Raw genomic sequence first — 27923 nt, 5'->3', positions numbered from 1 at the left:
TGTTATCATTATTGATCCATTCAGATGAACATTGTCGGGCCCTGATGAAGATACTGAATGAAGCTCATGTGCCCAATGAAATTTCAGTAAACCACCTTGAAACGATTGCCAACAAAAATTTTGAGGTGAACAGGGTAACATTCTCTGATGATAATCTGCCAGTGGAAGGCACGGAACATAATAAAGCTCTCTACTTGACTGTCAAATGCGAAGATTCGGCAGTTACTCGAGCATTGGTGGATAACGGCTCAAGTGCCAATATTTGTCCATTATCCACCCTGAACCAGTTGAAGATCGACCATGGTAGAATCCATAAGAACAACATTTGCATTCGAGGATTTGACGGAAGTGGAACAGTCACCGTGGGGGATATTATACTTGAGTTGACCATCGGTCCGGTCCAGTTTACCATGGAGTTCCAGGTATTAGATGTCGCGGTATCTTATAACCTTCTGTTGGGATGACCATGGATCCACGCGGCTAAAGCGATACCATCCCCTTGCAGCAAATGGTCAAGTTCGAATGGGATAGACAAGATGTCGTGCTGCACGGGGAAGACACTGCATGCACCATGAGAGGCGCCATTATGCCCTTCATAGAAACCAATGATGACAAAGGTCCCTGGGTTTACCAGATTTTCTATGAAGTGTCAGCAAATAAGATTCCCGAGGGTGAAATCATTCCACACCCCAGGGTAGCCTCCGCAACGGTCATGATGGTTTCAGAGATGCTGGGTAATGGGTTTGTGCCAGGAAAAGGCCTGGGGGCTGAGCTTCAGAGGATTGTTCAACCTGTCTCCTTGCCCAAGAATTTAGAGACCTTTGGATTGGGGTTCAAACCGACTACGGCAGATGTAAAGCGAGCACGGAAGATGAAGAAGAAAGTTTGGGTTCTTCCCATACCCGTTCCGCGTCTCTCAAAATCCTTTATTAGAGCAAGTTCCAAGGGGTCACCGGTCCCGAAAATTCTCGGACCATTGATTGGGATGGACGGGGATTTGAATCAGAGCTTCGAAAGGCTGTTCGCTGATGTCAATATGGTAGAAGTTGGAGAGGGTTCCAGCGTAGCAGACATACAGTTTGTGGGGCCTGAGGCCAAAACCAACAATTGGACGGTTACTCCTCTTCCTATCCGGGGGGAGTCCTGGTAGTAGGCTTTGATTTTTGCTTCTTTGTTTTCGGATTATTCCAGGGTGTAATCCAAATCTCATTTTATTTTGTAAAAGTGTGAACCCTGTTATTCCGCATTTTTAATAAAATTCTCTTTTTTTGTCTCATTTTAATTTTGCTTTGTTTTTTTTCTTTCTGAACAGTTCTCTTTTTACTGGTTCTAATGACATGGCATGCACAGCGGATCTTCGACCTAGTCTAATAAATCAATCTGACTCCGACTTAATTATACAAGAGATCGGTTATGACGATGAGTCTGAATATGACGAGGATGAAGCCTTCGAAGAAATAAACCGAGAACTGTGCCAATTTGAAGAGAAACCCAAGCCTAATCTGAATGACACCGAGGCTGTAAATCTAGGGGATGCAGATAATTTCAGAGAAACCAAAATCAGCATCCACATTGAGCCAAACGTCAGGGAGGAATTAATCAAAACCCTCATTAAGTTCAAAGATGTTTTTGCATAGTCATATGATGATATGCCGGGATTAAGCACCGATCTAGTGGTTCACAAATTGCCCACTGACCCGACATACCCTCCGGTCAAGCAAAAACTAAGGAAGTTTAAGACGGATATGAGTGTAAAGATCAAAGAAGAAGTGACCAAGTAGTTGCAGGCAAAAGTTATTCGGGTCACTCGATATCCCGCTTGGTTGACCAATGTGGTACCAGTGCCGAAGAAGGATGGAAAAATCAGGGTATGTGTCGACTATCGCAATCTCAATAAAGCAAGTCCTAAGGATAATTTTCCGTTGCCCAACATCCACATCCTGATCGATAATTGCGCTGGGCGCGAGATTGGATCCTTTGTGGACTGCTATGCAGGATATCATCAAATCTTAATGGACGAAGAAGATGCGGAAAAGACGGCTTTCATTACGCCATGGGGAACTTACTGCTACCAGGTAATGCCATTCGGATTGAAGAATGCTGGGGCAACGTACATGCGAGCAATGATTACTGTGTTTCACGACATGATACACAAAGAAATTGAAGTATACGTAGATGATGTGATCATAAAGTCTTGGCGTCAAGAAGATCATGTAGCAGACCTGAGGAGGTTCTTTCAAAGACTTCGAAGGTATGATATCAAGCTCAACCCGGCCAAGTGTGCCTTCGGGGTTCCTTCAGGAAAGCTGTTAGGATTCATCGTCAGTCGACGGGGTATTGAGTTGGACCCATCCAAGATCAAATCCATCCAGGATTTGCCACCGCCAAAGAACAAAACGGAGGTAATGAGTCTATTGGAAAGACTAAATTATATCAGCAGGTTCATCGCTCAACTCACAGCGACTTGTGAACCCATATTTCGGCTGCTGAAGAAAGATGTTGCGGTAGACTGGACGGCGGAGTGTCAAGAGGCTTTCGACCAGATCAAAGGGTATTTGTCAAATCCACCTGTGTTGGTCCCACCTGAGCCGGGGAGACCATTAATTCTTTATCTGACGGTCCTAGAGAATTCGTTTGGCTGCGTGTTGGGGCAACACGACATTACGGGAAGGAAGGAGCAGGCCATTTATTATCTTAGCAAGAAGTTTACAATATATGAGATCAAGTACACTCAACTCGAGAGGACATGTTGCGCCCTAACTTGGGTGGCTCAGAAGTTGAAGCACTACTTGTCCTCGTATACTACTTATCTCATTTCCCGTTTGGATCCATTAAAGTACATTTTCCAGAAACCTATGCCTACAGGGAGTTTGAGGACTTTTTTTTCGGACGAGGAAGTAATGCATACAGATGAGCTGGAATTACCCGAGGAACCAAGCTAGAAGCTTTTCTTTGATGGAGCCGCAAACACGAAGGGGGTTGGAATAGGAGCGGTACTCATTTCGGAAACAGGACGTCACTATCCTGTTACAGCTCAGCTACATTTCTATTGTACCAACAACATGGCCGAGTATGAAGCATGTATTTTGGGTTTGCGACTAGCTGCAGACATGGATGTCCAGGACGTTTTGGTCTTGGGAGACTCGGACCTCCTGGTGCATCAGATTCAGGGTGAGTGGGAAACATGGGATTTGAAACTCATACCATATCGGCAATGTTTGCACGATCTGAGCAAGCGATTTCGATCAGTGGAATTCAGACACATCCCGAGAGTTCATAATGAGGTTGCCGATGCATTGGCCACCTTAGCATTAATGTTACACCACCCCGACAAAATGTATGTTGACCCGTTGCACATTCAGGTTTGTGATCAACATGCTTATTGCAACATGGTAGAGGAGGAAATGGATGGCGAGCCATGGTTTTATGACATAAAGGAGTACCTCAAGATGGGGATATATTCGGAACAGGCCACCGGAGACCAAAAAAGAGCCATTCAGCGTTTGTCAAATGGATTCTTCCTCAATGGAGGAGTGTTGTACAGAAGAACCCCAGACTTGGGATTGCTAAGATGTATAGACGCCGGTCAAGCCACAACGGTTATGGCAGAGGTGCATGCTGGAGTTTGTGGGCCACATATGAGCGGATATGTACTGGCAAAGAAGATTCTTCGAGCATGGTACTATTGGCTCACTATGGAGCATGATTGTATCAATTTCGTGAGGAAATGCCATCAATGTCAGATACACGGAGATCTAATTCATTATCCGCCGACAGAATTGCATACAATGTCAGCACCATGGCCATTTGTTGCATGGGGCATGGATGTCATTAGGCCTATCGAGCCGGCAACGACCAACGGCCACAGGTTCATTCTGGTGACCATCGACTACTTCACCAAGTAGGTTGAAGCTAAAACTTTCAAGTCGGTAACCAAGAAGGCAGTGGTGGATTTTTTTCACTCCCACATCATCTGCAGATTTGGGGTCCCAAAAGTGATCATCACAGATAATGGTGCAAATCTTAACAGCGATTTGATAAGAGAGGTATGCCAACGGTTTAAGATTACACACCGCAATTCCACCCCATATCGTCCCAAGGCGAATGGAGCAGTTGAAGCAGCCAATAAGAACATCAAGAAGATACTGAGGAAGATGGTAGAAGGATCTAGACAATGGCATGAGAAATTACCCTTTGCCTTGTTGGGTTATCGCACTACAGTCCGGACTTCCATAGGTGCAACTCCTTATTTGTTGGTGTACGGAACTGAAGCAGTAATACCGGTAGAGGTCGAAATTCCGTCCCTCCGGATTGTCGCTGAAGCCGGGATTGACGACGATGAATGGGTCAAAGCTCGACTGGAGCAGTTGAACTTAATAGATGAAAAAGGTTGGCAGCAGTGTGTCATGGCCAGTTGTATCAGAAGAGAATGGCAAGGGCATACAATAAGAAGGTGCACCCCAGAAAATTCGAAGTAGGGCAGCAAGTATTGAAACGGATCCTCCCACATCAGATCGAAGCAAAAGGCAAGTTCGCCCCAAATTGGCAAGGGCCTTATGTCGTGACCAGAGTGTTGTCCAGCGGCGCTTTATGTCTAACAAATATCGAAGGAAGATGCGTCGACATGGCTATCAATTCTGATGCAGTCAAAAGATATTATGCGTAATTTCTTTGATTATGATAGTTATTGGTTCGTTTGCTTGTACTTGGTACCTATTGGATAATGAAATGACGGGGGCAATTCTTTCTTCTACCCAAACACTTTTAACCTTCGCTTTCCCCCTTTGAGCCTTATTTATGCTTTCATACCCCTCTTTTGGAATCACTAATGGAACAAATATATATATATATATATATATTATTTATTCCTTCATACCCCTCTTTTGGAATCACTAATGAAAAAAAAATATAAAAAAAAAAGAGAAGAAAAATGAAAACAAGATAAAGATCATAAGAAAAACAAAGGAACCGGGGGAACTACGTTTGACCTGATTCCTCAAAGAGGATACGTAGGCGCCTCACGGCTCGGTCATAGTGCACCATGCTGTGCATAGTATACGTAATGTGCATAGCTCCACACAGCGTAAATATAAAAATCCCCAAGCAAGAAAACTGGGGCAGGAGTTGTGTTTTTGAAGTTTCAAAAAGGGTTGATTCCAAGAGTTGTAGTGTCTCGCCCGTCGAAGTTATTTTTGAATTTTGATAGCCTTTCTTTAAACCCACACAAAACCAACATCGATGTCCCAAAAAGACCTCCCGATCAATATTCGAGAGGTGCCAAGTCAGGCAAATGAAAACCGAGAATAATACACTGATCCCCAGCAAAGAAGAGGATCATAAACTAGAAATGAATTGATAGCCAAAAATAATCCTCGGAAGAGAGAGTCATATCGGCAGCACTCCAATTCCCCGATGGAAAATAAAATGAGAGAGTCTTATCGGTGAAAACCTTCACAGGCACTATAAGGCGACGAAAGATGAGAGAAATAAAACGAGAGAGTCTTATTGGTGAAAACCTTCACAGGCACCATAAGGTGACAGGAGCTGAGAGAAAGGAGAAAGTCTTATTAGTAAAAACTCCTCGAAGGGCACTATAAGGCGACAAGATATATTGGCAAAAAGGATTCGCATTTGCGAAGAGGTAGACACCTATTTATCCCCAGCAAGTGAGGCCATCAGAGAGATTAATTGATACAAATAGACTGGGTCGATTAATCCGTAATGCACGACATGATCGTTGGGACCAGTCATACCGTCCAGATAAGTTCTTTCTTTTTCTTCTCTCCCAACATTTGTTCAGGTTTTCTCTTTTCTACCTTTTTCATTTCTTTGTCTAAAAAGACTTTTCCAGAAATTTGTTTTGAGAAGGACTTTTCAGAGTTTACTACCAAGGGCCAAAATGGTGCAAAGCGAAATGCGAAGGGCACAGGCCAAAGCCAAGGCAATAGGACAAAAGGCGTTTGTTGCAAAACCAAATGACAAACTGGCTTAGGAAGATAAGAGGAACATGAGGAAAAGCGGAAAACGATGGTTGAAGGACTTGTGGACCAAGTTCCAAGAAGATCCCCCCAGCAAAAAACTTTGATAAATCACGGACCAAGGTCCAAGGTGGTCAGACACCACGGAAAAGGGGAAGGAGAAAGAGAGAATTGATCCGCAGCGAGATAACCCTAACAGTCCTATCCTCAATAACGTTATCCCCAGGTGATAACATGTTACGCCCTACAGGGCTGAGAAAAAATAAACGTTTAAGGGAGTAGTTTTGAAGTTGAAGAGGACTCCCACAGCATGTTGTGAAACAAAAGAGCGGGGAAGGGGATAAATGGAAAACCATCCCCAGCAGACATGTCATCCCCAGCAAGCAACTTTATCCCCAACCAGTTGTGGAAGCAAAGAGCAAGGGAAAGGGAAAGGAAAAATCATCCGCCAACAGGAATGACATGATCACTCACCATGTTAAAACTAACAAAATTTTCTTTGATTTATACAGGAAAATAAAGGTTGATGATGGAAGAAAGACACGCCACAAAGAAGGTCACCAAAACCGGGGCAGAAAATTTTCTGCCGTTGTCAAAAAATTTCTCGGGGGAACGAGAAAACAAATCCAAATATTTTTTTTTCAGTCTTTACATTTCATGTCCTAGGTCGCCCGCCAGTATAATGAGGGTATACATTTCTGTTTTTCATTTTATGTCCTAGGTCGCCCACCAGTATAATGAGGGTATGCATTTCTGTTTCTCATTTTATGTCCTAGGTCGCCCACAGTATAATGGGGGTATACATTTCAGTCTTTCAGTCTTTACATTTCATGTCCTAGGTCGCCCACCAGTATAACGAGGGTATACTTTTCTGTTTTCATTTCATGTCCTAGGTCGCCCACCAGTATAATGAGGGTATACTTTTCTGTTTCCATTTCATGTCCTAGGTCGCCCACTAGTATAATGAGGGTATACATTTCAGTCTTTACATTTCATGTCCTAGGTCGCCCACCAGTATAATGAGGGTATACATTTCAGTTTTTACATTTCATGTCCTAGGTCGCCCACCAGTATAACGAGGGTATACATTTCTGTTTTCATTTTATGTCCTAGGTCGCCCACCAGTATAATGAGGGTATACATTTCAGTCTTTACATTTCATGTCCTAGGTCTTCCACCAGTATAATGAGGGTATACATTTCAGTGTTTCCATTTCATGTCCTAGGTCGCCCACCAGTATAATGAGGGTATACATTTCTGTTTTCATTTCATGTCCTAGGTCGCCCACCAGTATACCAAATGTCCTAGGTCGCCCACCAGTATAATGAGGGTATACATTTCAGTGTTTCCATTTCATGTCCTAGGTCGCCCACCAGTATAATGAGGGTATACATTTCTGTTTTCATTTCATGTCCTAGGTCGCCCACCAGTATAATGAGGGTATACTTTTCTGTTTCCATTTCATGTCCTAGGTCGCCCACCAGTATAATGAGGGTATACATTTCAGTCTTTACATTTCATGTCCTAGGTCGCCCACTAGTATAATGAGGGTATACATTTCTGTGTTCATTTCATGTCCTAGGCGCCCACCAGTATAACGAGGGAATACATTGCATATTTTGGCATTCAGGCGCCCACCTGTATAACGAGAGGAATACTTTTCAGTCTTATACTGTAGATCTTAAAATCAACAACCCACCGAAAGGCAGAAGGTTACAACAGGAATCCCCAGCAGGAAACGATAAAAATCCCCTGCACCGGAAAGCAGAAAGTTACAACAAGCGGTCCCAGCACAAATTCTAGTGCATGAGTCAAAAGGAAGAAAAGACGCGTCTTGAAAGAAGCGGCCTATGAACATTAAATTATGCCCAGCATAACCAATCTGATGAAGAAAGTCGTATCCCCAGAGGAACCACCGAAAAAATTAATGAAGGAAGCCATATCTCCAGCGGACCGAACAAAATGATGAAAACTGGTGTTCAGAAAAGCAAAAGGCCAGTGTCATCCCCAAATTCACGGAAGAAAAGTTCCAGAAGAAACACAAGCCGACAAGAAAGCAAGGCAACAAGAACAAGTTGAAGATAGATGAGATCTTATGATCCGTAGTCTAGCCTAGCTTCTTGTTTTCTTTTAAGCACGGTGTAACAAGGAGGTCAGTAAGCAGTGATAACAGCATGCAACAGCAGTAACATTGTAGTCCCATGGTAGTCCCAGCTACCAAAACTTCCCGAACTACATTAACATGATTCCCCTTTAGCCAGGGATATGTAGGAAACCTTTGAAGCAAAGGTTCGGTTAAATCTTTTTCCAAAAATGCTTCACACGGAGTATTCTAACGGGCAAAAATCGCTCGTATCCTCTCACTTTATCTTTGCACGAAAACTCTTTGTGTTTTCGGCCAAAGAGGGGCAGCTGTGAGCACGTGATTTTTGCTTCACGGAAACTACTCCAAAAGAAATCGGAAAAGAAATAAAACAGGTTACCTTCGGGTACAATTTTGAGGGTTTGTGTAACATTTTTTGATAATTGTTTTGTCCGTAAATGCTCGCCTTGCTATAGTTAAAAAATACAAAAAATACATATTGCATGCATTTAGGGAAAATGGTACATTTACGAATTAATTAACCATAATTTGGTTTTGAAAGCGAAAATCACAAAATATGCATTGTTATTCTATTTGTTGTCATGGTAACTTTATTAGATGTTTTAATTCATGTGATAATTGTTGTTAGGTACTAAATAATATTTGTGTGTTTAATTTTGGTTTTTAGGAATTTTTGTCTAATTATAAAGAAGGAGAATACCGGATTTGGGCCAAAATTTAAATGAAAAATCAGGCCCAAACCAATTACCACAACCCAGTCCAAACCCAGGCTTCCCAAGCACGCCCCCAAATGACGCCGTATCAGCATCCCCATCCTGAGCCATTGATTGATTCAAATGAACGGTCCAGATCAGGCCATTCACTTACCCAAACGACGCCGCATATGGCATTTGATCTGAACCCTCCATCCAGTCCAATCCAACGGTCCAAGATCCCTTTCAGCAACCCGTTTCCAAACCCGACCCAGTAATCGATTCAAACCGACCCCCCCAACCAATGCCAAACGGTGCTGTTCCCCATTAAGTGAAAGATCCTGGCCATCGATCTCACTTCATCCAACGGCCAGGATCTAACCGCCCACTACGTATATAAGCTTAAACCTTTACCCCACGCCCCTATCCGAACACCCCCCCTTCCATCGTCCCAAACACAAACCCAAACCCCCGTTCCAAACCCTAGCCGCCCCCATACACTCTCACCGTGAGCCCGGCGGCAACGATGCCGGTGGCCACCAAAGTAATACCCTTGATGCACCCAACCACCCTGAACACGGATCTGCAAACCGTTGGGTTCGAATCAGTCCCCATCGTCTCGAATCTTTGTTTGAAGGTTCGAGCAAAACCCTGACCTACACCAACCCACCCCAGTTTCACACCAGTCACCACCCTGGCCTCACTCGTGACCAAACCAAGCTTGGTTTGGTCCGAATCTACCCACAAATCCTCAAGCCCCAAATCAAACTGGTTCGAACCCTAGAACACAAGAACCCTAGAATCCGGGCAGATTAAATGGAGGGTTGGGGTCTAACAGACCTTAATCGAAGTGTTCTCGGTTGGGAACACCTCGATTAAAGTCTGTTCGACCTCAAATGGGCAAATCCAGTTCAGGCCTGGGTCGTCTGTGTTTGAGCTTCCAGAGTGAGTTCCCTTTCTCTTTTCTGTTTTTGTTTAAATGTTGTTTGGGTTTGTCAGCATGTTTAATTGGTTTGTTTGGTATTTCTGATATTTCCTTCCAATTTGTTCTCCGTCTTCGTAAGACCTTTTATTTGGTCGATTGTTCTTCTGTTTATGTTTGAATACGTATGATAAGATGCATATTCGATTTGATTAATATCGTCGAACAGATAATTCATATGGGTTCCCTGTGTCGTGCAAAATTGTTGAAGGCAGTTGATGCCATATTTGTGTTGTTTGCTTGATCGACTGATTGTTCTATGTTATAATTAATGTAGTCGATTAGATAAACGTCATCGATTAGTTTTATAGGATTGAATGTGCAAATATTCTGATTCGTATGGCTTCTTATGACTGATCGAATCATTGTCGTTTAGCTGATTGTTTGACATTATCTGTGAATGGTTTGTAGCTGCAATGTAATAGCTAGAGTTTAGTTTAGGGCAGCTTGAATTAGAACTTTCAGAAAGTTCAAAAGTTCCTGCTGCTGAAGTAGGGTAATACAGTAATAATCAAGGGTTGACAGGGGTAGTTTGGGGGTGTGAAAAGAGCAGAAATGATTAGTTTAAGTGAGCTGACAATAGGGTACTGAAATAGCATTAAACTAATACAATAGTGGGGAACAAAACTTGATAGCATGGGGGTAATGGAAGACTGTCAACTGCCCATACCATTTGGGGGCACAAAACACATGATATTGGGGAATAAAGGGGTATGGGCAGAGTTGAGAGCTGGGGGGAAACGAGGCAGCCTGGGGGCTTGCTTGTATTTTGCCTATAAATAGGCTCATTTAAGGTAGAGTAAGGGGTTAAACATCAGAGTTTAAGGGGAGAAAATCAGAAATTAAGGGCTGGACAATTTTAAGTGTTGAGAGTTAAAAGAGTGCTGGAGTTCTGAACATAACAAGCAGAAATCACTGTGTTTCTGCACCTACTTTCTTTCTCTGTTTGGTCTGGTTTGGTTAGGCACACTGTTGGGTTTCAGTTTAGCTCTCCTAGGTTCTTTACTTGCTAAAAACTGTTTCAGTTGAGTGTCTTGGTTCTCTGTTTGGACTGAAAGTCCACTGGTTGTTGCTGTTGGGTTTGTCTGAAATTGCTGCTGGATTTTCTTCTAAGTTTGCTGTTGAGTTTTGGTCTATTATTGGGCCGTCCCTATTGCTGTTGTTGCTGTGTTGTTGCATACTGTCCTGCTGATCATTCTTCTTCTTCTTTTGCTTTCCTATACCAGGTACACGACTGATACACTGTCAATGTAAGCTGAAATTTGAGGCATGAATACAAAGAAAGTTGGAAGAGTTGAAGTTATTTCGAATTAGCTTTAGAAAATGTATTGAAACAATAGGTTGTCTGCATGATGGTTTACTTTCCCTAATAGAACTATGTGGTTAGCTGTGATGTAATTGAACTTTTATACCTATCATTCAGTTGGAAAACTCTATGTGTTGCTTATAATTGAAAGGGATTAATGTTGTAGTAGCCATGTTCTATTAATTCATTATTGTGTTTGCCAAGAAGCATGTTAGGTACCCAATAGTTCCTTCTTTAAACAAATGGTCTGTTTTAAGTTGTTAGGAATATGGTTTGATTAAGGCAAGCAATACATTGCATTTCAGCTCCCCCCCCCTTTTTGTTTATAAATGTTAAACACATATCAAAGAAGTTGAATAGGCCCAATTGGAATAAGAGTGGCCCAGGCCGAATTTAACTTCATGCACATTAGGCCTGGGCCCATAACTGCCAAACGGACTACCCGTATCACGTCCCTCTTTCAACAAATCACGTTCGAAACTTAACTATAACAACTCATAAGTATGTAAATACAGTAGGACCTTTCCATTTTTTAGAGACAAACAAAGATAGGAAATCATAGTTGCTTTTAGGTTTGCCTTTAAATAAAAATGAGATGAGCCTCACCCAAATAAAACGCATAAATTGTGGGGCCCTCGTTAAATGTATATATTAAATATTTAGATTCTGGGACGGGCCGTTTAGCAAATTTCACGGCTTTTCCCCAAAGTAATAACACGTTAGTCACTGTTAGGCACATACTTTTAATAATTTACGTTCTTAAAATCGGGTGCACATTTATGTGACCCAAATCCATATCTCAACGAAGTCGAGATGTGTCGTTAATCACGGGTACATTAGTTGTGACGTGGTTTGAGATGCATTTCCATGACGTTGCAAATTCCTTTTAAAAATAAGGAATGAGACGAGCCTCGACAAACAAGAATACACAAATTGCGGGGCCCTCAACGGACAGTTATTTCAAATGCTTAGATTTCGAGACAGGCCGCATAGCGAACTTTACGACTTTTTCTCAAAAAAAATAACGACGCGTTAGTATCCTTAGGCGCGTATTTAATAATGTTATCTTCCTAAACTCGGGTGCACATTTATGTGACCCAAATCCAAATCTCAACAGAGTCAAAGTGTGTCGACGACCACGGGTACATTGATTGTGACGCGGTTCGAGATACATCTTCACAACGTTGCAATTCCCCGTATTGTAAGCGGTAAAGAGTTAAAATCTGCACATAAGTTCATATTTGCATAAAATCAGATAATCAAGCCGAACATAACAGTTGAGCGACCGTACTAGAACCACGGAACTCGGGAATGCCTAACACCTTCTCCCAAGTTAACAGAATTCCTTATCCGGATTTCTAGTTCGCGGCCTGTAATATGGAGTCATTCTTTTCCTCGATTCGGGATTAAATTGGTGATTTGGGACACCCTAAATCTCCCAAGTGGCGACTCTGAAACAAATAAACAAATCCCATTTCGATTGTCTTTTAATTGGAAAAACTCCTTCACCCCTGCGGGGGTGGAAAAAGGAGGTGTGACAACTCCTGGACTTGGGTAATAACAGACTTGCTATCTACCATTTTGTAGTCCAAAATTTTTGCAGCGACGAATTTCTTCATCCCGGCATCTTCAGTTTTGTATTTCTTTTCAAGCACATTCCACAATTCTTTTGACGTCTCCACGCCACTGTATACATTATACAGATTATCCTCCAGTCCGCTAAGAATATAATTCATGCACAAGAAGTCAGAATGCTTCCACGCCTCAATCACGAGAAAGCTATCATTCTCTGGAGTTTCATCTGGAAGATCAGGAACATCTTCATTGATGAACTTCTGTAGACATAACGGAGTCAAGTAGAAGAACATCTTTTGCTGCCAGCGCTTGAAATCCATCCCGAAAATTTTTTCGGGTTTCTCTGCCGGTGCCAACACCGGAGTTCGACTTGTCGATGCGTTGGCAATCATCATCGGAACAGCTTGATTTCCGTCATTCGCCATTTTTACTGTAAAAATGACACAAACAAACGTTTAATAAATGTTTAAAATTGGAGTGAAAAATCACGTAGATTTTAATCTCCAACAAAACGCCACGAAGGCTTTACTCTCCAAATAGGAGTACACAAAACCACAAAGGTTTTAAGTTTCCAGAATAATAAAAGTAACACAAATACAGAAATTAAAATTATTAAATTCCTTAAGCTTGTTGTTGTTGAATTCTTATAGTACTTCTTATCTGGTATAAATATGGAATGATGGAAGATCAAGTTTTAACTTTTCCACTCTTAGATATATATTATCCTCTTTATCAGCTACCTACAGCAGTAACATACGTAAATATAAATGATATAACTGAAACAAAAATTAATTCGAGCCCAGTGAATTCACAGTGTTTCCTTAAGGAATTTAATCCTCTCCTAGTACCCAAGGTTATGGATTATTTCCTCCCAGGATAGAACGAATTACACACTGGTGTAGCGGTACTTCAAACCCCAGTATTTCAGCGAACGCAAAGTTCAACAGCAAATCACACTTATAGTTGCTTTGTTTGTAGTTTTAAAACAATGCAGAACAAGGGAGGAGAACTCAAAAGTCGAATGGAAATTCTGAGAGGAAGGAATGCAATGTATAGCCGATGTTGAATTCTTACTGAAGAGGATATCAGATTGCAATTCGTTTTTCCAGTGTATACACAGTGTATACAGAGTGTATATCAATTATATACAGAGTGTATATCAATTGTATACTGAGTGTTTCGAGTGTTTTTTTCCGGTGTGTTCTTCTTTCTCTACAACTTCTGCTCTATTTATAGCAGTCATGTGAGAGAAATCCGCCCCCTCCATGGTGGAACAAGCATTAGGATATCATGGAGGAAGCACTTACATGGTGGAATGAACACTTGCTTGGTGGGAGGAGCACTTGGCCATGGTGGGAGGTGCACTAGGCATCTTGTTGCTTTCTTGGTGCAACACAATACACGGATTGGAAAACATCCGTTACAAACACGGATTATATCACGTTAATATTCATTATTAACAAATAAATTTGGTCCAAATAATTAATCAATCGATCGATCATTTGATCAAATCCAAATCCAAATCCCATTTCCCATTCACTCTCATTTTAAGACTATTTCATCTTAAACAAAAACTCAACAATCCAAAACTCAACAATTCAAAACTCAACATTTACATGTGTAGAATAATATTCCTTGAAATTTATATTGACATTTGTAGGGTATAAAATGTATGACAGCTAACGTACATCGCCACATACTCTCATTTTATATCAATACAAATCAGTGAGCCTAAAGGAGAGTGTACACATAAAAAAAAACGAATGGTCACAAATACAAATTAAATTAAATAGATACTTATCCGCCCAATGTGATATTTACGTCAAAATTAAACAGTTTAACATTAATAGTTTGGAATTAAAGTAAAAATACAAACGAATACTTAACCATAATTTTTGCTTTCATTTGTTTGGTTAAATGAAGTGTAAGTAAATTTTTTTCATGCAGGTTTGCTTAGCTTAATTGGTTAGCACTCTGAATAGAAGGAAACCCAAATTCTTTCCTTTCCCTTAAAAATCCCACACTTTGCGGCATCTCTCAAGTCGGTTTCTGTCCACCAACACAACATTTTCTTTCTCTTTCTGGTTTCCTCTCTTTTCTTTTTCGTTTTCTTTCTTCTTTTCTTTCCTTCTGCATTCCAAAGATTCAACCTTTTCAAATTTGATAAATTGTCATTCTCGTAGATATCGGATAAGGTAAAAAGTTAGTTACCAAATTATTGTCTTTCTTTTTTTAGTGTGATATGCGGAAACAATATCAGATCTTTTAACATTGTTTCATGTTGTTTTTGGATTATGCATTAATATTGTGTCGTTTACTTTATTAATAATATGTCAGCTTCAACCTTATATTCATGTATTCTATTCAGAATTCTTGTGACTTAAACCTCTCCATTTTCCATGTTGCTCTTCATTTTTGCTTATTTTTTGTTATATTGCTGCTGTAGCTTTCAAGTTTAATATGAGCATATTGTTTTCAGGAGATGGATCGGATTGTACAATTAGTCCCATAAAATTACTTTGTTTATCACAATAAAATGTTTATACTTTGATCCTGTTCCTGAGGCATTCATACAGTTATGATGGAATTCCATGCAAAAAAATATGTTGTAGGCCAAAGGCAGAACAGAACCATCTAGCTTATAGTTATGTGTTTTAATGTAATTTGAGTATTGTGTTTTCTTTTTGTTTTTTAACTAAAATATGAAGGTTGACCTAGTATATCATATTTTGTGATTGTTCCATCAGATAAAGTAGGTTTTGGGGGTAAGATGGCATTCATCAATGGGGCCATTAAAAATGTGAACCCTCACATCACATGTAAACTGTAATGCCACCTGATTTAGATTTTTATATTTTTTTCTTTCATTAAGTAGCACCCATTAAGGATAAAATGAGACAAGATTTTTTGAGATGGTTTGTTAATTTCATGCATCGACCTCCACATGCACCAGCTGTAGGTATGAACAATAATGAGTGAAGGTATTAAAACGGGACAAAATAAACCTAAAATCACATTAAAAGCAGTTATCTTGAAAAATCTACATATCTCAAATCTTTGGAATCCATGCAAAAAAAATAGGGCACTATAGAAGAAAAAGATCTAGGTAGACAATCAGAGGCGGATCTATGATTTAAATCCTATGGGTTCAATTTTAAGGTTTTTAGTATTTAACCCATTATATTTTTAAAGTTATGGGTTCAAATCTACTTTTTTTTGTAATTTTATTGAATTTTTACATATAAATTTTTACTCCGCGTCGAAAGTTATGGTTCAATTGTACCCGTAGATACAACACTGCATCCGCCCCTGTAGACAATATCAATTAGTTGGAAATATGTCTTAGTCACGTATGTTTAAATTTGGTCCTATGATTTCTACGAGTCTTTTAGCCTTATGAGAGATTTTTATGCCAATAGAAAATGTAGAGAACTTTTAGTACTTCTTATTTTTATTTTGTGTTTGTAAATGTTGGCCTGAGATAAAATTAAATAGGCATATAACATCCTAGTGACTTTTTTGCAGGGGAGATGGGAATAACATTTTCCTGTCCATTTGCCAATTTTGAGGATTTGGAAACTCGGGTTGAATCTTATTTGGTAAGAACATTAAGTTTAGGAAGTGATGATATGAGGACTGCATTACAGCCCAGGAATTTCAATGACCAAATTACTAGAAAGTCAATCTTGAAATCTTTTGGTTCTGGAAATATGATCCTTGAGGGAACTCTTACCTATAAAAGGAGGGAATTTGAGACCAAGATTGCACTAAAGACTCTTGTATCCGATAAGGAAGATAAGAAGATCATTAGATCAGACATTATATGGAACAAAGAAGAAGTTTCTCCAAAATTGCATAACATGTCTGAGAAAGATACTAGGATGCTACCAGCAGAGTGCGGAAAACGTAGAGATCAAGCTGCTGTAAAGTTGCAGAAGACATATAAAAGTTTTCGTACCCGAAGACAGCTAGCTGATTGTGCTGTTCTAGTTGAGCAGAGATGGTATAATAGTTCATAGTTATAGTTATGGAACTTTTGTTGTGTATTTTTGTGATGATATTGTCATGCCTTACGCACGTTGAAAGTTTTGTTGTATTTTATAGGTGGAAGCTATTAGATTCTGTTGAACTCAAGCACAGTTCTATATCATTCTTTGACACTGAGAAACCTCAAACTGCTGTTTCTCGTTGGTCAAGAGCATTAACTAGAGCTGCTAAGGTATGGATTAACCTTATAGTTTGCTAACATCCTGTCAGGTTCTTTTCTTTTTCTTTGATTAAGTTATGATTTTAGGACTTTGCGTGTGTTGGCAGGTGGGTAAAGGTCTGTCCAAAGATGGAAAAGCGCGTAAGCTTGCTTTGCAACATTGGCTTGAAGCTGTAAGGTCCCTTCTCAAGAACGAAGTTTAACAATGTCAAAGTTCATTTTTGTTTGTCTTCTTAATCAATCGTGATGAACAGATTGATCCTAGACATCGCTATGGTCATAATCTTCGATTTTATTACACCAAGTGGCTCCAAGCTGACAGTAAACAACCCTTCTTCTATTGGTTAGGTTTCTTAGATTAGCAAGAAATTTAAACAAACAAAGAAACTTCAATTTTGATGTATTAAAATGGGGAATTTCCCCCTTGAATGTTGCATTGCAGGCTGGACATCGGTGAAGGTAAAGAAGTGAATCTTGAGAGGTGTCCTAGATCAAAACTTCAACAAGAATGCATCAAGTATCTTGGTCCGGTGAGTTTTCTCTTTTTTTCTAGAGCATCAAATTTCTCCAATGTTATCAGATATCGTAGGTAAGTGCTTAGATTAAGGTTTAACATGTAGTAAAATTGGTGAACATCTGTATTTTGCATGCTTGCTTCCATTATGCATCAGGGTGAAGCGGTTTTGTGATTTTTTTTTCTTATATATAATAATATAAAGATTAGTGATTGTGTCAAATGGCAGCAGATACTCAAAATATTTGAACTGCTGTCTTAGCTCCTATTTTATATAACTTGTTTATAGAAGTAATTGTGCATTCTACTGTAAGAAATTCAATTGTTAACTATTTTTGTTGGTAATTTGAGAATAAATTCTTCCACCTCTATATAGATTACACTACTCTAGGCCATATGAAGTAGGACAAGATGCTCAAGAGCATATGTTGTTTGTAACTCACCAGCTATGAATTATCACAGATAGAGAGGGAGGCATATGAAGTTGTCATTGTGGATGGAAAATTCATATACAAGCAGAGCAGAAGGCTGCTAGACACAAGGGGAGGCCCTCCAGATGCAAAGTGGATCTTTGTGCTTAGCGTGTCCAAGATTTTGTATGTTGGGATGAAGCAAAAAGGCACATTTCAGCATTCCAGTTTCTTGGCTGGTGGCGCCACATTGTCTGCGGGGAGATTCGTGGCGGAGGATGGTGTTATAAAGGTAAGAAAACTGCCATGATTTTGCAAGGTAACATTTCTTTCTCTAAAACCTGATTTTGATGAATCTAAAATTTTTGCATGAAATAGGCGGTCTGGCCTCAGAGTGGACATTACCTCCCCACAGAGGAGAATTTTGAAGCATTCATGTTATTTCTTAAGCAACATAATGTTGATGTCTCAGTTGTTCAGGTAGGATATAACACATCTCCACTCTTGAAGTATATCTAAGCATTAGCTAACAAAGTAATCTTTTTAACACAAAAACTTTTATTCGAAAAGGAGTTATTAATTTTATGCAAATGTATATATATGTGCTAAATTCATACGCACTGTCACAAAGGAGTAGTGGATCAATGATACTCTACACTCACTAACATTTAACTTTGAATCCGCCTTTGTTACTGCTTTGACGCTCGGTGGCAAAATGAGATTTGGATAATTGTTAAACTTCAATCCTGATGCTGCAGAAATTCACCAATTATGAGGAGGAAGCTCCCTTTATCAGGAAGGAATGCGGTGTCAACATACGTAATAACTTATCAGCCCCAGATTTCAGCCAATCCAATGAAGAGAGCAACCTCAAAAGCTCAGACACAAAGAAGATTGATTCTACTAACAAGGATGACTCAAGGAAGTCCCGAATATCACGACCCAAAATTGCTGTTGAAATACCAGAAAGGGAGGGCATTCTCGAGTTGTTTAAGGAGACTGGCCAAGAACAAAAAGACAGCATGCTGCAGCCTGTGGAAACTCCAGCAGATGGATATGAAACACCAGATGAATATTTATCAGATACGGAATGTTCAGTTTCAAAGAAGAATTTATTTGATCATGAAAATGAAGACGAGAACAAAGAACCTGTCCCCGAAGAAAAGATAATCAAGAGAATAAATTCACATATAGGTAAAAAGTCATATCAATTGGCTCATCAATTTTCTTGTAGATGGACAACGGGAGTTGGACCTCGTATTGGATGCATGAGGGACTATCCATCCGAGCTCCAATTTCGCGTTATGGAGGAGGTGAATTTGTCTCCAAGAACTGCATTTTCAACTCCCTCAAAATCTGCTCGTCGTTATACTCCTACCATCTTTTCTAGAGAAGCAAATGAAGGCAAAAGACCTAGTTTTGAAGTAGTGGTATTCTCTGAATAAGATACTCCATCAGTAAAAAGAGATGCAAGTTTTGAGTGATTTGTAGTTTCAGAGAAATACAATTATTCTCACAGTAGGGAATTTTCTGCTAGGATTTCTCCTTCAGCATTTCTCTATTCCTTACTAATCGAGAAATTGCAGTTTTGTTTGTTTCTTTCTTTTCCCTCTTGAATCATTTTCCCCCCTGTACAGGCCTGTACAGCAAGATGTAATTATTCTTTAGTCCATTCATTTGAAGATTATTTAGAATAAAAGATCAAATAAAGTCTGTCAATTTTTTTTCTCTTACTCAATTGTGTTCATCTGCATATTGATTATCCTTTAATTCAAAAATCTATATGGACTCCAGGAAGTTTCATTCCGCTATGCAAAGTGCATGGAAAGCAATGAAGTTTCTGTAAGATAAATGAGTATTGTTACGCGGCACCTTCCTGAGATTCCTTGGAAGGGTGACGTAAGGCTAAGCAACTGATGTCAATGCAGTTACTGTCCGCCAACTGAGGCTCCCTTCGTACGCTAGACGAGGTTGTCAGGAAAACCAATGTCAAAAGCAATTGAGAGAACAAAAATGAGAATTGAGAATGAAAGAAGCTTGATTGCATTAATGAAAACTATTACTGAAAAGCAATACGGTATCGAGGGAGAGAGACACCAGTACAGAGAATTATTTACTTGCTAGAAAGTTTGATTGTTTGATCCCCCTAATAGTGCTTAAAAAAAAATAAACTGAAGTTACAAGACTAGACTTCACTAAGCTAGAAAAACATAATGGAAGTACATTAAATAAAACTACTCTATATTTACAATGAAAAGGACTTAGTTTTCTACAAGGCAAAAACAGGTCCGTTGTCAGCAAACATTGTCTTTGACACCACGATCTGCACGCGCGACGCTATCTGCGCGCGCGACTGCTGGTATCTGCCTGCGGCTGGGCGCTGGCGAGGGATATCGGTGAGGTGACAGAAGCACATGCGCGCTTGTCATTTGGCGCAGCCAAAACCACGAGGCCGTCCATGGTGCTAGGGTTGGGAGGCTTGCGAGGACGCCACGGGGCGCACCCAAGGGGTCATGGGGCATGAATGGAAAGCCACCCATGACAGTACTTATGATCAAAATAAAATTAGAATGGGAGTTATAGGAATTACCAAGAGGTTAGTAATATCTACTGATAATATTCTTAGTTTTTTTACTGTTGAGGAAAACTAACCCTTTGATCAGTATAAACTACGGAAAAGGGTCAAAACTGACCCTAGACTATTAGAGTTGGTACAATAATACCTTTCGTCCACCTATTTTGCAAAAATTACCCTTACCGTTATCTTTTTGGCTCAAGACTGCCCTTACGACTAACAACTCTGTTAGGTTAAAAAAAACTTAATTAATTTTCACGTGTCATCATCCCATTGGCCTAACTTAAAACTCGCCTAAATTAAAATAAACACACCCACATTCTAAGACCCATAAACAAAAATACTATTTCCTAGTCTATCATTCTTCCTCTCCCTCTTCCGTTTCTTTCTCCTCTTTCTTTTCAAAAATATTCCAACATCTAGAACTCTCATACACCCTTTTTTTTTTCCTAAGCAAACAAAACTCAATTTTATAGTTAATCACCTTACTCTTTCTATTTTTCTCTCTATTAAATGTACACATCAATTCTCCTATTTTTTTTCCATCACAGAAATACCATTCATTATCCATTTTTCTTGCTACACTTCACTGCTTCATACAATAAGCTCAATCAAGTGTTTATTACATTCACATTCTCCAATAAGTCGTATGCTCTCATATTCTCAGGCATAGGATCTGAAAATATTCCTCTTGATTTAACCAATCTCTTTTTTAAAATTGGCGGTGTTGTATAACCTAAAGAGTATCCTTGTACAATAGCTTAATTTATGGACATGATAGGATGTTCAGACTATGGTGAGCTAGTGTAGAAGAAAAAGGTCGAAGTCCGAGCAGAGACCAAGTAAAACTCTGGTATAATCAAAATTGGATGCGGAGTTATCATGAAATATACAACGAAAAATATTGCAAATGCTCAATGACCATTACCATTGACACTCTATTAGTGTTCATATATTCGGGTGAAAATTGTATGACATAAAGTATTGTTAACTAAAAATTTTGGTTGTTTGAAAAAAAAACTTTAATGGTATTTGTAGTGATTATTCCAATAGAGTGCAAGGTCAAAAAAGGATGAGAAGAAGAAAAAGAAAAATATATGAACGCACTCACGCTAGAGAGGGGTGCAGGGTGGGGAGAGATTTTTTTGAGACGGGGTATTATTGTACCAACTCTAATAGTCTAGGGGCAGTTTTGACCTTTTTCTGTTATTTTAATTTAGGTGAGTTTTAAGTTAGGCCAATGAGACGATGACACATGGAAATTGATTAAGTTTTTTTAACCTAACAGAACGGTTAGTCGTAAGGGCAGTCTTGAGCCAAAAAGATAACGGTAAGGGTAATTTTTGCAAAATAGATGGACGGAGGATATTATCGTACAAACTCCAATAGTCTAGAGACAGTTTTGGCCCTTTTCCGTATAAACTATAAATGAGTCTCTAACATATATAAAAATTGAAAGAAAAGCAAATGAAAAATTCCCCTAAAATGCATTCCTAATGAGTCACAATATCCCATAATTCATTATTTAAAGTATATTATGCCCCAATAGCTATTTGAAAAAAGCAAATTTGATCAGCAAAATCTCATATATATACTTGTTAGTAGCACTAAAGTTTTCACTCATTTTGAGCCACTACATAATGTCTCTTAAGGGACAATAACAACAACAACATCCCAGTATAATCCCACAAGTGAGGTCTGGGGAGAGTAGTATGTACGCAGACCTTACCTCTACCCCGAGGGGCAGAGAGACTGTTTCCAGGATAATGTCTCTTAAGGGAAGGGCCTTAATTATAGACCAATCAAAGAAAAGGAAAATCCCAATTAAAAATAACAATTTTAGCTATTAATGTTGTTCAAATTCTAGGAAACATAAAAACAAGGTGATTTGTTTCTATGTATCTAAGTTTAGGTGGATATCACTATTCGATATCAATATTTGTGAGAGACGAGTACCATAGAATTGCTCTCTTTATACATATACTCTAAAGGTGTTAATCGGGTCGGGCCGCCACTAACAATCCGGTTCGACCTGGTTCAGCCCGATTCGGTAAGGGGTGGAACAGGTTGGCTAGGGTAGAGGTTGTGCCGGATGAGGTCGGGCCTTTTTTGGCTACCGGTGCACCGGAACCCGGCTAGCCTGCTAACCCTTTCAGCCCGATTTATGTTGTAATTTTTTATTATTTTTTAAAAATTCTGACGTCAAAATAAAAAATGACCGTTGGGCAATGGCCATTTTTTTTTACTTTTAGCCATTTCGGCCTACCTCCTTACTAAAATAGCCCCTCCACCCCCTAATAGTTGATAAATTACATTCTTAGCCTTTTAATAACTATAAATAGCCCCCCTTGAGAAATTTTCACAAACCACTATTGTTTAGTGGTTATTAGCTAACTATAGATATCATTTATTAAATTACTTCCTATAGCTATGTTTTCAATTGTTATAGAGTGTATTCGATGTATTTAAGCTACTGTATTCATGAATACAGCAGCAAAACTCGGCGTGAAACAGGGGAGTCCAGCTAAGCAACAGTGGTATTTGATTGTATTCGACTGTATTCGCGAGTTGTAATTGTGAATACAGTAACGTAAACTACGTAAAAAATGGTCTTTTCAACTGTTTAAAACAGTAAATGAATCAATTAACGCGATTGACTACTAATATAACTCAACTAACTCAATTATAACACGCACAATCTGTATTTCACGTTAAAGAAAAGATTTTCCAGCCGAAAAATACCACAAAACAGAGCAATCTCTAGATTTTCAATCCCTCCTTTTTCTATTGCTATCGTTTTGTAGATTTCAAAATATGTACTCATTTTAGATGAATACATGTATTTGGAATACATCACATATTCATAAGTACAACAGTGAAAGCCTTGTAAATATATCTTAATACATCTAAAAACAAACAGTAAAAGTCACTATAATAACTATTTATCAGCAAAATACAGATGAATACATGTATTTGAAATACATAACACAATCATAAGTACAACAGTGAAAGTCATCTAAATACATCAAAATACATCTAAACACATCTAAAAACAAATAGTGAAAGTGTTGATTTTTTTGAATTTCTCAAATTGGGCTTGTTTCGACGTGTCATTGCGTATTTTTGTTCTCTTTTTCGCAACTGTATTTGCTGTTGAACCTGCAAATACATGTTCCGCTTGAGTGATTTGCAAATCGAAAGATGGCCCTTTGAAATTGATTGCTTTTGTCGGTATACCTCGGATAACCCTCTTGTAAGGAGTTTAATCAGCCATTGGAGAAGAAAATCTGAGTTTTCTGTAAAAGGATAACAATGGTGATTGTTTCTACAAAAAAAGTACAGATATACAGAATAATACATGTGCCAGTGAAAAACTAACAAGTTTAACACTTACCACAACTTTTTTGGGCAAACAATTTTGAAAATTGAGAGAGAGAATGAAGATGAATCAGTTGATAATGGAGGTTGTATTCGTGGGGAAAATACTGGGTTGGGAGAGAGATAGTGGAGAGAGAACGTGGGTTTAACAAAATTGTATACAATACCGATATTATTGGGAGAGAGAAAATAGAAAGTATGAGAGAGAAAAATATTTCAGAGCGTATTTAAGGGCTTAACAATAGGAAGTGACCATAAATAGATAATTTGCTATAAAACCTAAAAGGTAACTATAGAATATAATTTTATAAAAAGGTATTTATTTATAATAAATAAGGTGTAAAGGTTTGCTATAGGAGGTAAAACTTCCAACGTATACACTAAAAAAAATTACCCCGACCTGATTCGATCTAATAAGCCCAAACCCGAACGGGCCCACCAAAATTCAGTATATCGCAACCCACTATCAGCCCGTGATCCCAGCCCATTAATCAGCCCGCTTCACTAACCAGACGGGCATTTTTTTTTCCATGTCCAGCCTCGGTAAACACTCTTAATATTATACTCCTGTATATATTTTTTCTGTCTATTTTGTTGTCTTTTTTTTCTCTGACGCGTCCTTAAATCTACAGCGGTGACAAGGGATACAAAAGTAATTTCAGAAAGCTTCAGTATATAAATATACTCTTTAGGGTTTTACTTCAAAATCCATTAGAGCTGTGTGAGCTTTTGTTGGCCGTCGTAGCTTTCAACTCGTTCTTCCGCTCTTCCAAGGTAAGCTATTTTCCTTTTCCCCAAAAAACAAATCATGTTGTTTCAGTAATCTGTTTTTAAATTTTTTTCGATCAGCTATTTTTCTTTTGGTCAAATTCTATAATAGGACTCAATCTTTTAGCTCAATTTGGATTTGTGTGATTGATCTAATAATAGATGTGTATTGTTATTGGATTTTTCTGACTAATGTTGCATGCTGATAAATTGGGTATTTGAAAAACAAGATTGCATCAATCGAAGAAGAAGGGAACATGTGTATCAAAATGACAAACTCATTGTTCTTTTTATTTTAATTATCTCATTGGTTAAGGTTAGTCTCATTAGGGTCGAAGGTTTGATTTGAAAACAAGAACTTGTTTGTGTGAAAGAAAAGGTGAAGTCTTGCGTTTTGGGTGCACCCATGAGGTTCCAGGAACAATATTGACGATTGGGTGTGGTTTTTTTTTTAAAACTTTTTGTATACTTGCGGGAATTATAAAAATTATTGCCTTATGGAAAGAAGTTTCATTCTATGCATACAAAAATTGTTCATAGCAGACTGATAAGGAGGACTTATATAAGGAACTAGCCTACAGAGAAAAGAACCATTAACCTAGGTTGAAAATTTGTGAAGTGGACACCCTCCTCAGCCTAGTTTTGTCATTTTAGTTATTTTAGTTGGAAAGGATATGTGAGACCTGCAATAATGGAAGCTCGTACCTTACTTTGTGTTTGTGTCCGGTTACCCCCAATGCTTATTTTCTGTCATTAAAAACAGGAATTTATTCGTCTGAGAAAAGGTAAAGTCTTGCCTTTAAGTGCACCCATGAGGTTCCTGGAACAGTATAGACGATTGGGTGTAGGTTCTTTAACTTTTCATATATCACTTTCACCTGGAATTCTTCCCACCATATTATTTAAAACTATTACATTGTGGAATAGATGGATTCTTGATACAAGAATTGTTCAGAGCAAACTGATCAGAAGGAGGTGTACAAGGATAAGAACTTTGAAGTATTGATCTGCCTCTGATAAAATGCTTTAGTATGTCAACATGTTGAGTGTTGTTTGTTTTGCTTATTGATGGTTCTTAAGTTATTAGATTGCAAGGTTTTAGAGTGCTTTGCTTCTTTCTACTAATGTTTTATTTTATCTCCTCCAAGGTGTTTTCCATTATTTAACTATGGTTTCTTACAAATATATTCTGCATTTGCAGAATGGAATCTGCAACCAAGCATGCGATTGTGGTGAAAGTCATGGGTCGTACCGGATCCAGAGGACAGGTGACACAGGTGAGAGTCAAGTTTCTTGACGACCAAAACAGGTTTATCATGAGAAATGTCAAGGGACCAGTCAGAGAGGGTGATGTTCTCACACTGTTGGAGTCTGAGAGGGAGGCCAGGAGATTGCGCTGAGGGCATAATTATGAATGCCACATTGAAATTGCCTTGAGTACTTGTACTGGCTTTGATTTAGTCTTTGGTTTTGTTTGCTCAGACTCGTAATTTTCAACATGTTTTTAACGATGATAGTCGTGTAAGTTTGGTGCAGTTCAAGGTTTTGGAATAGTTTTTATGATAATATTTTGCTACCTTTTCTGCGGTGTTCCATTTCTGTGAATTGGTTCTGTAGAAGCGATGGTTTCTTCTGACTTATATTTGTGTTCATACTATGTTTTCTGTTGCTGCTTTTGTTCTTGATAAGACTGTTAATAGTCCATAATGCCATTCAAACAAGCTGCCTTAAATTATTTACGAACCAAAGCCTTCAATTTTGAGACTTTAGCAGATGTAGAAGTTCAGTGACCGTAAATGTTCAATCCGGATCTAAGGTGGATTTAGGCAGCTTGAGCAATAATTTCTGGATGCATATGTTTCACACTTTTTTTGGGGGTAATTAAAGATTTTATATACTGCACATACTGCATTTTGCATGTATTGCACATTCTTTATATTAGTTTATTTGTTATTCTGTAACTTTGGAAAAACTGTTCTTCCATCTTTTAATGATAAAACAACACCTGAAAGTTCTTGACTGTCGAGGGTAATCCAGTAACTACATGTAGAAGAGGGGTTAAAACATGAAATTACTTTCATATTGCATGAGGATTGTAGAATTAAATGTAATTATATTTTTGCATTAATTTCAGTAATAAAAGAATCTGTTAAGACCATAACTAAATTAGTAGAACTTAGGAGATATATCAATTAAATGTAGAGTTCAATATTTCCAAAAGCAACGCACGTTTTACTAACATCAATTGCATTAGGGAATATATGGGAATTAAACATACAATGACACGAACAAACGCAACTAAATTAAGTAACGATACCATTCTACCCATCGTTTTATAATGTATTGTATTGTATCATTTTATAAATACAACATTTAAATCAGTGTTTTAAAAGGCTTTTCTGGGACTCGTCTCGGGGCTCGCCCTGGGCAAAGCACTATCAAAACACCTTGAGGCTTATGTGTGGGGCTTAGTTCTATGAGGCTTACGCCCCAAAGCGCCCGACTGTATGCCCTAAACATGCCTAACGCTCAACGCTCGGGACTCGCCCAACAGTTTCTATGTTAATCATGTGTTGAATTCACTAATTAGCACTATTGGCTCGCAAAAATTCTTTACCAAATGAATGAGTAGAGTTATTTTTATCTATAGAAATAAGAAAATTGTGAATAACTCAAATAACGAACCATAGTATTGCATATTTATAATTGAGAACATCGAGAGGGTGAATATTGCTTCCGACGGTAGATAACGGAAATTTATATCTTTACTTGATAGATATTCATGTCTTAGTTCTATGTCTCCTAAAATTATTATACATTTATTATTTTACTTTTAAAAATAATTTATATTTACTCATGAAGGAGTAATATTTTAAACTACAGTATAAAATTTATTGAGTATTTACTTTTAAGGGGAAAAATATGCAGTTTGATAATAATTGTTACGAAATTATGATTTTTAATTTTTTGAAAGTTAAGACGTTGTAGTTAATTTATATTTACATAGTAACTTTAATAGTAGTGCATTATTTATACTTGTAAAACATGCTAGATATTTTATTTATATGAGTTTGTTTAATTCTTTTTAGTTTTCTTGAACTTTTAATATGTCTTTTATATTTTTTTTTGTCTTATAATGCTATATTATTAATTCATAAATTTTAAAAATTAAAGATTCATGGGGCTTACGCACCATGTCTCGAGACTTTTGCTTCGCCCCGTATTAAGTAAAAGCCCTGTCTCACGCCATCGCCTTTTAAAATACTAGTTTGGATAGATTGTATTGTTTGTTGTTGTTAAATAACATTTTATTGTTTGTTGTTGTTAAATAACATTTTATTGTTTGGTTTGACTGTATCATACTGTACTATAATAGATAAGTTTACTAAAATACCCTCAATTATTCAAATATTAAATTTATCAAGAAGTACGCG

The 27923-nt window shown here is 38.4% G+C and overlaps 1 protein-coding gene and 1 non-coding gene across 2 annotated transcripts; both read left to right on the top strand.

Annotated features, from left to right (window-relative positions):
- Positions 1-14681: 14681 nt before the first annotated feature.
- Positions 14682-19501, top strand: LOC107774506 (IQ domain-containing protein IQM6-like). Its single transcript, XM_016594062.2, has 9 exons — positions 14682-14832; positions 16163-16640; positions 16742-16856; positions 16952-17017; positions 17099-17187; positions 17287-17374; positions 17821-18060; positions 18147-18248; positions 18527-19501. Exons 2-9 carry the CDS (start codon positions 16168-16170, stop codon positions 19211-19213), a joined length of 1860 nt encoding a protein of 619 aa, XP_016449548.1. The 5' UTR covers positions 14682-14832; positions 16163-16167; the 3' UTR covers positions 19214-19501.
- A 4922-nt stretch (positions 19502-24423) lies between these two features.
- Positions 24424-26070, top strand: LOC107774518 (uncharacterized). The gene is made up of 2 exons (XR_012709602.1): positions 24424-24495; positions 25691-26070. It is a non-coding gene; the product is annotated as an uncharacterized LOC107774518 (transcript).
- The last annotated feature ends 1853 nt before the right edge of the window (positions 26071-27923 follow it).

This window comes from Nicotiana tabacum, chromosome 5, assembly GCF_000715075.1.
Source record: "Nicotiana tabacum cultivar K326 chromosome 5, ASM71507v2, whole genome shotgun sequence".
In the NCBI taxonomy this organism is placed as follows: domain Eukaryota; kingdom Viridiplantae; phylum Streptophyta; class Magnoliopsida; order Solanales; family Solanaceae; genus Nicotiana; species Nicotiana tabacum.
This window is presented reverse-complemented; position numbering and strand designations above follow the sequence as displayed.